Source organism: Typopeltis vanoorti, chromosome 26, assembly GCF_054136105.1.
Source record: "Typopeltis vanoorti isolate ZY-2024b chromosome 26, IOZ_Tvanoo_1.0, whole genome shotgun sequence".
NCBI classification, from domain to species: domain Eukaryota; kingdom Metazoa; phylum Arthropoda; class Arachnida; order Uropygi; family Thelyphonidae; genus Typopeltis; species Typopeltis vanoorti.
The window spans coordinates 21,944,745-21,957,997 of record NC_143574.1 but is presented as its reverse complement, the minus strand read 5'-3'; the positions used below and the strand labels follow the sequence as shown (position 1 = coordinate 21,957,997).

The following is a 13,253-nucleotide window of genomic DNA, read 5'->3' as shown; positions in this document are numbered from 1 at the left end:
GACTTCCTTGAATTTCCGTTCATACCATGTTCTAGTGTGATGTAGACAGCTGGTGGTTTCCAGTCAATTCTGTGTAAGGTATTCAAGGGCATTATCAGAAAGGCCAGCTTCACCATAATTATTATATTTAATGTGTCGTTTATGTTCTTTTTGTCTAATAGGAATAGTGCATCCTGTTTCTCCTATATATGGTATGTTGCAAGTACAATAAATCCGGTATACTCCAGGGTGAGCTAGTGGAGGGAGTGGGTCTTTGGATGAGTTGAGTAAGCTTTTTAATTTTGCAGGAGGTTTAAAGGTGGCTTTGAGGTTGTACTTTTGTAGTACTCTGTTTATTTTCTCTGATATTCCTTTAATGCAGGGAATGGTTATAGTTTTACTGTAGTCTGGTTTGTTTTTTATTGTGGTTTTGTAGAGAATTTTGTTTATAGTGTTTTGGCTGTATCTGTTTTTTTGTAAGTTATTACTGATAATTTTAAATTCATCTTTCAGTGCCTGTTCACTGGAACAAATTGTCTGAGCTCTGTTTTTTAGCGTGTTGATGACACCTAGTTTTTGTGTTGGGTGGTGGTAGGAGTTTATGTGTATATATATTGTCCCGTATGTGTCGGTTTTCGGTAAACAGTGAAGGAAAGAAAATACCCCACTAAGACCTATCGTTGAAGGAATTGATAGCCCAATGTATCACTTAGCCAAAAAATTATCGGCAACACTCAAGGAGTTGGTAGGTCATTCCCCCTCCTATATCAAAAACACTTCATAAACATCATCAAAGACATTACATTAGAAAAAGATGATTTATTAGTCAGTTTTGACGTCTCTGCCCTCTTTACGAATGTCCCAACCAATTACACAATCCTTCTCTTACAGAACAAATTCCCTCCAGATATCACGACGCTTTTTGCGCATGTATTACAGTCGGGTTATTTTGTATAGCAAAACACCTTCTACTTACAAAAAGAAGGCACAGCCATGGGCTCGCCATTATCCACCCCTGTTGCTAACTTTTACAGGAAAAACATTTTGAGCAACTTGCCCTAGATTCCTCCCCTCTAAAACCCAAAGTCTGGCTTAGATACGTTGACGATGTTTTCGTGATCTCTGGTCCCATGGCGTCAGACATTAGACACATTCCTTAGCCACCTAAACAAACAACACAAACGCATACAGTTCACAATTGAAATTGAAAAACACAACACACTTCCATTTCTAGATATACTTGTCACACGTCTTCCCTCGGGCAATCTTTCCTTCACTGTTTACCGAAAACCGACACATACGGGACAATATATATACACATAAACTCCTACCACCACCCAACACAAAAACTAGGTGTCATCAACACACTAAAAAACAGAGCTCAGACGATTTGTTCCAGTGAACAGGTACTGAAAGATGAATTTAAAATTATCAGTAATAACTTACAAAAAAACAGATACAGCCAAAATACTATAAACAAAATTCTCTACAAAACCACAATAAAAAACAAACCAGACTACAGTAAAACTATAACCATTCCCTGCATTAAAGGAATATCAGAGAAAATAAACAGAGTACTACAAAAGTACAACCTCAAAGCCACCTTTAAACCTCCTGCAAAATTAAAAAGCTTACTCAACTCATCCAAAGACCCACTCCCTCCACTAGCTCACCCTGGAGTATACTGGATTTATTGTACTTGCAACATACCATATATAGGAGAAACAGGATGCACTATTCCTATTAGACAAAAAGAACATAAACGACACATTAAATATAATAATTATGGTGAAGCTGGCCTTTCTGATAATGCCCTTGAATACCTTACACAGAATTGACTGGAAAACCACAGCTGTCTACATCACACTAGAACATGGTATGAACGGAAATTCAAGGAATCCTGTGAGATTATCAGCAACCACCCCAATCTGAACAATAACGAGGGTTTAAAAATCCCAAACATATGGAAGGTATATATTCGACCTTCCTCACCAAGAACAACTATAAACAGGATTATAGAAAATCCAGTATTGTAAATCAAAAATAAGAATTGTACTAAAAATAGGACACCAATTGTTTCTGAAAGAAAACCATCTAAAAGAATGTTTATTCCTGTCATTGTAAAAATAGAATTTAGCTTGATGTAAAAATTTTATTTTTATTTATTTTTTTTTATTTATTTATTTATTTATTTATTTATTATTTTTTTCACCAGAGGTCACGCCAGTAGAATAACATGTGATCAAATCATTGTTTCTCTAGCTTACAGTTAATGATGTAACTCAGCTTGTCCTGTATATTTATGTACGCTCCAGATGATGATCTTGATGTGAAGATCGAAATGTCGGGATAATAATAAAAAAAGTTTTTTTTAACACAGTTGTAAATTCCATAAAATTTTTAAAATGAAAGCTGTGAATGTGGCTTAATTTCAGTTTAGCTGAAAGTCTGTCAGCTCTATTGATTGTGATATCCCATCCCATCCCATCCCATTTTCCTTTGCATGTTAGGCTCATTAGCCTGTCACACTGAAATAACTCAGTATGTTTGAAAGCTTATATAATACTCTAATAGAGAGGTTAATCATTATCTGCATAGTGTATTATTTGTGTCAATTATATGTGGTTTTCATTTTGGTTTCCTATTTTGCTGGATGAAAAACACTATCTCCATATTGAGACTGGCTAACTCGCCTTCAATTGAAAAGTCCCGGAGGTTCTTTGCCTCTTAGGTAGGATTTCAACCATGGTCTTTCCACTCCAAAGAGCACTGTTGAAACCAAATGATATGCTAGGTTAATTTTTAAATATCTAAAAGTATTCAGCAAAATTAACGAGCAAGGGGAAGAGAGAAAAGAAAGTTAAGAGGAAACATCACTATTTGGTTGTTATACTAGTAATGCTATTTGGTTTTAAATGAATAAGTTCACAGAAACCAAACTTATTCCTCCACCATTGAAATGTCAATAGTGATAATTTCCAATATCTGTGTGGCATTTTTTATACTTAAATTGGTAGATTAATATGAAGATACATTTTCTGTACTAATGAATACCATCATACCCTTTTTCTTCTTCTTCTGCAGCTTGTCCCACTTCAGTAGGGTCACTGTTCTCACTGAATCTCCTTCACATCCTCCTGTCTTGGGCTATAACCACATCCAAGTTCTTCATCCTCAAGTACTCCTCCACCAGCTCCCTCCATCTTTTCTTTGGCCACCCATCCTTCCTTCTCCCCTGCACATCCATCTGCATGACCTTTCTTCCCACATACTCATCTTCCCTCCTCATCATCATATGACCAAACCATCTCAACCTTGCCTCCTCCTGTATCTTCGCTCCTAAGTTCGTAACTTTCACCGTACCCCTTACGTACTCATTTCCCAGACGATCCTTTTTGGTCACGCTGCACATTCACTATCATATCAGCACTTCAATAATTTAATGTGTTTTCCACCATACTATTCTGTTATTTTAGATTTTTACAGTCATCTAATATAACCTATCTTTATCTAACATAATTTTGAATTAAGTAAGGCTTTTGTAACTTATCACGTCTAGATCTAACAGTTGAATAAATTGTTGGTTTGTTGCATGTGAATTATATTTAAAACCATCATCATTATTTTCTAGATTGTGATGTAGTAATTACTCTAATAGTTAACATAATTAGACTTCACAGCAGTTCAGAATTTTGTTATGAAATCAACATATTTCTAAGAGAGAAATATTTTGATTTCCTCTCTTATTTAAATATATATATAAAAAGTTTTTGTGTAACTGAATTGTTCATTCTGTATTAAGAGCAGAAATTGTTAATATAACCTTTTATTGGCTTGTTATAGGTATCACCTTGGTTCTGTAGCTTTTGGTTCTTTGCTCATTGCAATCGTCAGAATGATTCGAATTATGCTTGAATACATTGAAAGGAAAGGGAAAAAATATGATAATAAGTTTGCTAAGTGTATTTTATGGCAAGTATACTTTTTGTCAAAATTGCTGCTATTGCTTTATATATACATGTGATTTTTTTTTTTTCTAAAATCATATGAATTACAATCTCATGCATGTATTTGTACCATCAACATAGGTGTGTATGGTTAGGTAAGCAAAAGTAGAGGAAAGATCAGATGGTTGATAATCAGAAGGACAAGATTTACATGGATGGATGTAGTTGTATTGTCTTAGAAGATGAAAACTTAAGATCTTAAACAGTATTGGAGACCTGATAGATAACAGATTGATTTGGAAGAAAATTGTTGATAGGATGCTAGTAATAATGTAAATATATATATATATACACACACACACACACACGAGGGTGGTCGGAAAAGTTCCTGGCATCAACCATAGATGACAGCATTATCGGCAAATTGCAAGTCATTCTATCAAGTAATTTTTTTTATACAGCTGTCTGAAGCAAAAGTGTTGTCTGTATCCTATCCCTTGAAATGGATAAAATTATGCAGTTATAAAATTCTTTGTTAAAGAAGGTTTAATGCCAAAAGAAATTCATTCAAAGTTCATAAAAGTTTATGGGCACTCTTCTCCTTCGTTTTCGACAATTAAAAAATGGGCTGCCAAGTTTAAACATGGCCATACCAGCCTTGAAAATGATCCACGTGAAGGAGGTCCAAAAAGTGTAACAACACAGTAATCATTGATCAAGTGCACAATATAGTATTGGATGACTGGCGAGTCAAAGTGCATGAAATTTCCAAGATTAGGCATTTCAAAAGAATGTGTAGGATATATTTTGCATGAAGAATTGCAAATGATTACCTTTCTCCAATCCTCATAAAATATCTATAGGCATAGATATTTTGCATATATCTTTAGGTATTAAATGAATTTCATTGCCCGGTCTGTGTAGCCCTGTGGAATTGTGCAAGGCCACCCAAAGAAAGAGCATTCTAAGTTTGATTCTGGCACCAACTAGAGAACTTTTTCCTAAACCTTTCTCTGATCAGTTCCCAAGTTAGGCGATTTCTGGTATGGGCAGGTAAGTTTCCCTCCAAGAAATTCAGGTTTTAATCCTGCAACTCAAGAAAATTGATCATAGAATGAACACTATTTCAGATAGTAATATATATTGCATTAAGAACCATGAGATGTCATAGTCATATGCCATACTCTCTTCATCAGATGCCATTTAAAATCATTAATAGATTAGTCAACCAATCTCTGATTTGCTAAGAGTGGAAATTGACTGCCCCCTAAGTCTGGAGACTTGAAATATAATATGATAAAATGGCCTAGTCCACTCCCTTTTGGAGAATAAAAGGCATCAGTGTGAGACTAATACCATGCCTATTTCATGCTTGAAGTAGCTTGATAATAGTTCATGTTTGGTTTCTAGAGCAGAGTTTTTGGAATTTATAATGCTTAGCAGACCCATGATAATAATTTTCTTTTTAATGTGAATCTCACATATGACAACAGAGTGTCATATGTGAGATTCACATTAAAAAGAAAAATACTAGATGAGTAGGAAAGATTGAAAAAGATGGTATAAACTGAGTATTAATTCTAAAACACAAATTTTCAATATCATTGAAAGAGTGCCATCAGGGCTAGATAAACATTGTTGGTGTCCATGCTATTCATATTTTTCTTGATATTGTACAAGATAATTTGCTTTGATCAATTATGCAGGAGATAAAAAATGATATAAGGTATCTTTGAATGATGTTATCATGGCAACTTCTGTTTTCTTCTGTGGAAGAGCTGGGAAATGCAGAAGAGTAGAAGCTGAATCGCAAGTAAAATTATAATAAGCCTAATAACAAGTAAAATTATATATTTTGGCACAATTTTTAATAAAAATGGTAAATATAAAATAGATAAGAATAAGCATATCTGATATGGTGCAGTCAGTTGAGTAAATTTATATAGAATAAGAGAAATTAGTTAAAACACTAAACTACTGTACACAAGATATGTTGAAACCAGTTTCACTTTAGTGATCTCTGAAGTGGTTTAGAAATAAAACAGTTGATCATAATCTAGGGACACACACACACACACACACATATGAGATTCTGAGAAAAATTAAGGAAGTGAACAAATTGCATCAGTGGCAGAATCATATTAATAAAGAACAGAACTTGGTATTTATCATTCAAGAATGTATAAGCTGAGTTAATGAAAAGTGGTATGGTCACTTAACCACCTTACTGGCGATTATGGATCAAATACACATCATCATATGCTTCGTATCCATCATATATTTCAATGTAATATCAATGGTATTACAATTTTAATATGCACTTTGCATCCATGGTAACCTGGACATATATATACGTCTTGGCCAGTAGCGTGGTTAAACAGAAAAGAAGAGGAAATATTAGAAGTCCTGACAAGTAATGGATTATTTAGGAAGAAAATTGTTGATAGCAAACTGGTAATAATATTAACTTAATCTTGTATTATACCATATACCTGTTAGGATACATATCAGGATTTTGATGATGGTCAAGTTATTCATGTTAGTATTTCTTTAACATCACTATTGTCTTCAGAGCTAACACAATCACTGAAGAAATTGTTAACAAACAATCAAAACAAGTCAGATACAATAATTGTGTTGTAAATGTACAGCAGCTTTAATCTTTCTCTCTTGTCTACTGTATATAATTTTTGTATATATAACTATATAGAATTAATCAATTAACTTAGCACAGTATACAAATTCCACTTGAATAATAATGATGAATATAAGTTAAATAATGAAGAAATTTTCAATTTTTTTTTACTTAAGTCTAACAGTTTTATCAAAATAAAAAGACAATTCTATATGTAAGGAAAAATTAATATATAGAAATATACAAATTGTTAATAGTGGAGCATTAAATGATTTGCATTCTTATATTGCTTGTTAGTGACTATTCCCGTAGTCACTAACAAGTAATATTAACTGTCAGGATCTAATTAGGAATTTCCACAATCGTGCAGAATTAACTCTTGATTCTTATTGAGAGTTCACCACAAATGAATAACTTCACTTGATTCTTTGAAATGATGTGCCAAGAATCTTCCTTTAAAGTTGATCAGGAAGAAAATTTCTTAGCACATTGTGAGCAGATATTCTTTGAAACAAAGAATATCTGCTCACGAATCATTCTTAAATCAAGAATGAATTCTGCATGATGTGGGTAAATCTCTAATTAGATCTTCCAGTGCTACAGAAATAAACTATTTTTCAGCAATCTCTGATAGCAGTGATCGTTATGATATTAATATACAACACTTGGACAGTAATTATTCATTGTTCCATTATCGATGATTCAAGTATGGTAGACCCCTGCTTTTACAACCTGATTGGTTCCTACAAACCATCATTAAGTGAGCCATTGTGATTTACCATAGGCTTCTTTTCATGATTTGGGATTACATTCCTGGAAATACAGTTTGAAGTATCGTCATCATTTATTCATGTGTGAATAGGGAAATATATACAATATTCATATAACAAAAACACATGGAGATAGTTTATAAACAAAAGGGACCCAAGTTGCTCTGATTTGTGCCAGATATGTCAGATAGTTTATGAATGTATTATAATACAAAATTCTTCAAAAAGAATTTTGTACTATAATAACATAATATAAACTTTTTGTTGATTCTTTAAGATGGTATTATCATAAAATGAAACAACTGACACTTGGAAGTAAGTTCCATCTCTTTTATTCTAGATTTGTGAATGCTTAAAATTTCATGTTTCTCTTCTAATTTTATTGTTTTCTGCTTCTTTACAGATTTTTTATTCTCAAATTATTTTTTCCTCTTTCCAGACATTTTTGAAAGCACAAATATGTACTGTACATTAAATCATTTTTAATTAAACTGACAATAAACAGAGCAAGACAAACTTTTGTAATCGAGTCTCTTCAACTGGGGTCAGAGATGCCATCTGTTATAATCGTTATAATCAGATCTTCTAATGCTGTGACCATATCTAAAATTCTTGAACCTCATGTTCCTTCGACTACATGTTGCCTAAGACAGTTGTCCCTCAAGAATTTCAGAAATTCTATCCCCTTACTACTACATGCAGTTTCCTCTTCCCATACTGCTGTAGTTAAAATCAGTGATAGCAATTATTCTTCTTGCACTCTCCAAGCTTAACTGCCTAAACATCTTCTGCTCTTCACCCTCTAGGCTCCCTGCTAGCACCACTCCACTAAACATCCTGTTAAGTCCACCTCTACCTCACAACATATGCTTTCAAAACCATTAGTGACATTGCCCTCCAAATCTTCTACTACAAAATCACTTAATCATAAAATGGAGCACTAAATAGTTGCTTAATTATCTTTATCACAGAAACTGATTTAAAAAATACTCTAGCAAGTAATACAATAAACAAATTGAGAGTTCAATTATATTGTGTATAGTTTAAAAATAGTTTGTATAAGTAACTATTTTTAAACCAGTTATGTATACAAACTATAAGTTTGTATAAGTAATACAAACTATAAATTTGTATAAGTCAACTTACTTTTGTAGCTTATGGGAATACACTCCCCGACATTCACAAGTTGCCTTAGTGCAGACTACTCAGAAAACATAGGTGCCACCCAAGCGTCTATTATTATTATTATTATGTGACACCTCCATAGAGTCCAAAGACTCATCGAGGGGAGTGTGCCAACAGCATCGAACGATTGATCCCCTTCCAACTACTAACCACGCTCAAACTTACTTAACGTTTTTGCTTGAGCCATTAGTAGCAGAGGCGCTACCAATTGACCAACCTTTGCTGGCTGATAATCACCTTTTGTTAGTCCATTTTTGTAAGGTTTCACTGACCTGACAGCTGTTTCAAACTGGTTGGTTCTCCTCAGAGACCAGGCAGAAACTTTAAGACAGCAAAAACTCCCATTCAGTACTAAGGAACTTGAAATGTCAGAGAAATGTATATTTCACAAGCAAACTCTCGGTCAGTGCATAAAAGTATTTACTAAAATAGATGTCAGGTCAGTGAAACCTTACAAAAATGGACTAACAAAAGGTGAATATATAGACACTTGGGCAGCGCCTATGTCTTCTGATTAGGTCATGCTAAGGCAAACTTGTGAATGCTGGAGAGCGTATTCCTGTAAGCTCTCTGGTCAACTTACTTTACAAAACTTTCATAGTATTCACATTCGGCTTTAAAATAATGCTGGATCTAATATCCACTTATAGAATTTTGCATTGCCAAACTGAAGCCTTTGGCTCTTTATTTTATTAAAAATAGTTTATTTTTAATTGTTGATTATGACATTTTGTGAAAATAATTTTTTATAGACCGGTTTTAGTTTGTGAATTTTGATATACAATTTATTTATTTATTCATAGGTGCTGTAAGTGTTGTTTCTGGTGTTTGGAAAGATTTATCAAATTCCTCAGTAAAAATGCTTACATTATGGTAAGTAATTATTATAGAAATACATCCATTAGGAAAATACTGAAGATACTGGGCAAAAGAAAATACTTATTCATTTAATTCCATTTAATTCATATCTTGATAATTTGTCATGTCCTTTAATCTAAAATGGATCCTGTTTTCCATCAAATAAGTATAGTTTTACATTTTTTTATTTGTTTATTTGGAAATATACTTAATTTTTATTGTGAATACAGAATACTCTGTTTTGATTATTTTGAAGTTTTCAAAATTGCAATTGCCCAGTAAAACACTTTTCTTTCTCAGATTTTCTTTTTATTCTCTATAACATAATTTTCAACAGCAAGTTGTTACTTTCAACACACCATGTGAGCTGAATATATGTCGTTCTCGTTGGCCAAGTGGGTATCATCTCCACTCTCTAAACAATAGGTCATGTTCAAATTCCATTGAGATCATGGATGTTTGTGATTGTCTTTAGGTGGGAGATGAATCTCGTTACTTGGTGTGAGACATTCCCTTGTTTATTGGAGACCTAAAAGTGGCTTGAAAAACGTTTCATGTTCAGTATCTCGGGCAGAGTTTCCAGTCTATGTAAATATTAGTGCATTCACTGTACTAATGTGTAAGAACAGGTTTTATGTGGGATTCACATTTAAAAATAAATAAAATAAAAAATCACACTCTCAAAAAATCAAAGTGATAAGAACAATTTCAATTGATAATGTAAGTTACCCAAGTATTTTGAGCTGCTTGCACTGATACTTCTTAGAGAGAAAAAATGTTTTTTTTTTTTTTCCTGTATGAAATTCAAGTTGTTTATTTTGATTTCTAATTTATATATAAAATGCAGACTTATTTGGGAATTTATGTTATGACATGCAGCTTATCAGAAGCTATATTCCACACATTAGTGATTACATCAAAGAATATGCATGGTTTCTAATAATAGTTTGCTTTGAATGTTTATTATTGTGTTTTCATTTCTATATTCACTTTTCAAAGGAAATTGTTTTTGAAAATAAAAAAAAATCTCAAATGAAGCTTTCATTTAAAATATATCCCCAAAAAAACCTTTTTACTGGGAATGAGGAAGCGATTGAGATGATCCAGGGGATTCCATTCCTCCCACACAAATTGGTCCATTCAGTCATGATCTTTGTCTCAGTTCTTTCCTATCATACTGCAGCAGAGAACAGACTAAAGTCTTACTGCTCTCACCATTCATTTTTGTATCTTTCAGTAACTCTTTGATATCCATTCTCATTCTGGACATTTCTTTTGAATCATTTGCATTTGTCAAAACTATTAACATCTTCACTCCCACCCAACCCTCTTTGCATTTTAACAGAGTCACTAGCATCTTTAATCTTTGCACAATGGAAATATGATTTCAACATGAATTCATCAACGCTTGGTATGAAAACACTATACAATTCTGTGTCCTTACTCTCACTCTTTCATGATTTCTTTATAATGCCTCTCTCACTTTTTTGTTTCTTTTCCTTTTCTTATATCACTTATTATATAATTTTAACAGAATTTTTTTCAAAAGATGTCCATTTGATGATTCCCCCCCCCCTTCTATTGCATTCATCTCCACTTTTTTTCATAGTCCCACTTTTCCACATTGCTGTTTTTCATTTAGGAATGCAAAGAAAGAATTTCCATACAATTCCTGGTGGTCTCTTATTTGGTTCATGAATTGCATAAATACCCCCCCCCCTCAAACTTAAGCAGATAAAGAGAAAACAACTTTCTATTTTACTAACTTTCCCTCTGGGCAATGTTTCTATGCAATTATAGACCCAAATCTTTTGCTGAGCTTTCAAGAGTTCAATATATTCATTTGACGTTTATGAATATTGTTGTGGTGTTCAGAAAAGTAAATAGTAATACGATCATATAATTCAGCATTGCGTTGTACTATCAGAAATGCATATTTTAGCAATAACTGATAGTTCAGTTGAGGGAGAATATTTGATTGATGGTATGTCAGTTGTTAGAAAATTCAAGGAGCAACTAGCAGGGGTGTTTAAGGGTCAGAGCTGTATAAATCAGAGGAGACCTCCACATAGCCTTTAAAGGAATGCGGAGACCCGACCAGGGCTTCTAACCTTATGTCCAATCTGTACCTTCTCGTAGAGCACCCTGTTAGGTATCTACCTGGATACTGAACGAACAAGGATGGGCTGGCAATTTGCGATTTTGCCGACCAAATTGTATTCTTATTGGCTTAAACCAAAATATAAAATGATGGTACAAAATGACAGAATTTCATGCCGACTGGGGTGTCGCCAGGTTAAAGAAGGTCCCAATTGTTTTCGCCAGGGAACTAGGACGAACAGCGAAAAGTCAGCTACCAGAACAAATCCTAAAACCTACCCCAACTCAACATCACCAGAGTTCAAGATCAGTACTATCAACATAAGAAGCCTGAATGGCAAAGAAATGGAGCTAGCTCAGGAATTGAATAAGTACCAGATTGACATACTAGAGGTGACTGAAACAAAAAAGACAAAAACCGAGGAGATCTTTCTGAGCAATAAATACAAAATGTTATATTCAAGCAATGACAATCGAGGAAAAGAAGGAGTAGCCATAGTATTCAACACAAAATATGAGGCTAATCTTCTTGAATGGCAGTCAGTCTCAAGTAGAGTGATGTTGGCAAATATCAGAATGTGGAACTGGACAATGAGTCTTATTTGTGTCCCACAGAAAGTTGCTAAGGTAGAAGTGGAGGAATTTTTTGAGGATTTAGAGAAAGCAACTGACACAATGAAAAAAGGAAAAGTTGGTCCTTGTTGGGGATCTAAATAGCAGAGTAGGAAATGATTGTGAGACATACAAAAATATTTTGGAAAAATTTGGAGAAAAGAGCAAAGCTAATAATAATGGCAAATATCTGTTTGATTTCTGCTCAGGACATGGACTGGTTATTACTAACACCATGTTCCAACATAAAAATGTGCACAAATTCACATGGAGAGAAGAGGCAAGGAATAAGAAAAGTCTCATTGACTATGTTATTGTTGATAGTGATGTTTTCTCCCTGGTGCAGGACACCAGCGTGTACAGAGGATTTGAAATTGGAAGTGATCACCATTTATTCTTGAGCAGAATAAAATTGAATTTCATATTGAAAAAAAAAGAACATGTAAGAAAGTTTTAAAGCGAATAAAAGTTGAGCAGCTCTCAGATGTGAACTGTAGACTACAATACACAAGCATGATTGAAGAAAAAATGAAAGAGTTTGAGAACAGGAACCAAACCTTGGAGATTCATTGGCAAGTCATGAAAGAAAACACTGATTGATTCAGCCAGAGAGGCAAGTGGTGAGAGGTTGTCTGCAAGGATAGAAAAATCAGAACCCCCCATGGTAGTCACAGGAAGTTAAAGAGGCAGTGAAGGAAAAGAAGAAAGCATATCAAAAGTTCCTGGCAAATAAGTTTGCTTGTGTTCTTAAAGAATACAGACAAATGTAAGAAAGCTAAACACTGTGTAAAAGTAGCTAAACAAAAGTCATTGGAAGACTGGTAAGAACACAGAAAATAAATATCAAGGTTGCAAGATATTATGGAGGATGTGTTGAAGAAGCTCAGAAATGGAGGAAAGAGTGCTGCAAAAGGAATTAGAGATAAAGGTCACATGAAAATTGGAGAAAAAGGTATCCTTTGAGTATGGAGTAATTACTTCGAAAAATTGGTAAATGAAACAAGCAGTGATAGCACAGTAGTAACAAAAATACTCAACTGGGATGCAGTCAGAAATACATATCCATACTTGAAGTAGGAAAAAGCCATCAAAGGCCTGAAATGTGGAAAGGCAGCAGGAGTAGATGATATTCGACCAGAAATGCTCAAGTGTGGAGGTATAAAAGTC

General features: G+C 33.8%; 1 protein-coding gene across 3 annotated transcripts in view; it reads left to right on the top strand.

The window, feature by feature from the left end:
* Ctl2 (Choline transporter-like 2) overlaps window positions 1-13,253 on the top strand; it is a 278,235-nt gene that overhangs the window by 207,661 nt on the left and 57,321 nt on the right. For all 3 annotated transcript variants that reach the window (XM_090414973.1, XM_090414971.1, XM_090414972.1), the window contains 2 exons: window positions 3,823-3,951; window positions 9,320-9,389. In XM_090414973.1, the coding sequence (XP_090271099.1) occupies window positions 3,823-3,951; window positions 9,320-9,389 (199 nt within the window). The remainder of the gene's footprint in view (window positions 1-3,822; window positions 3,952-9,319; window positions 9,390-13,253) is intronic.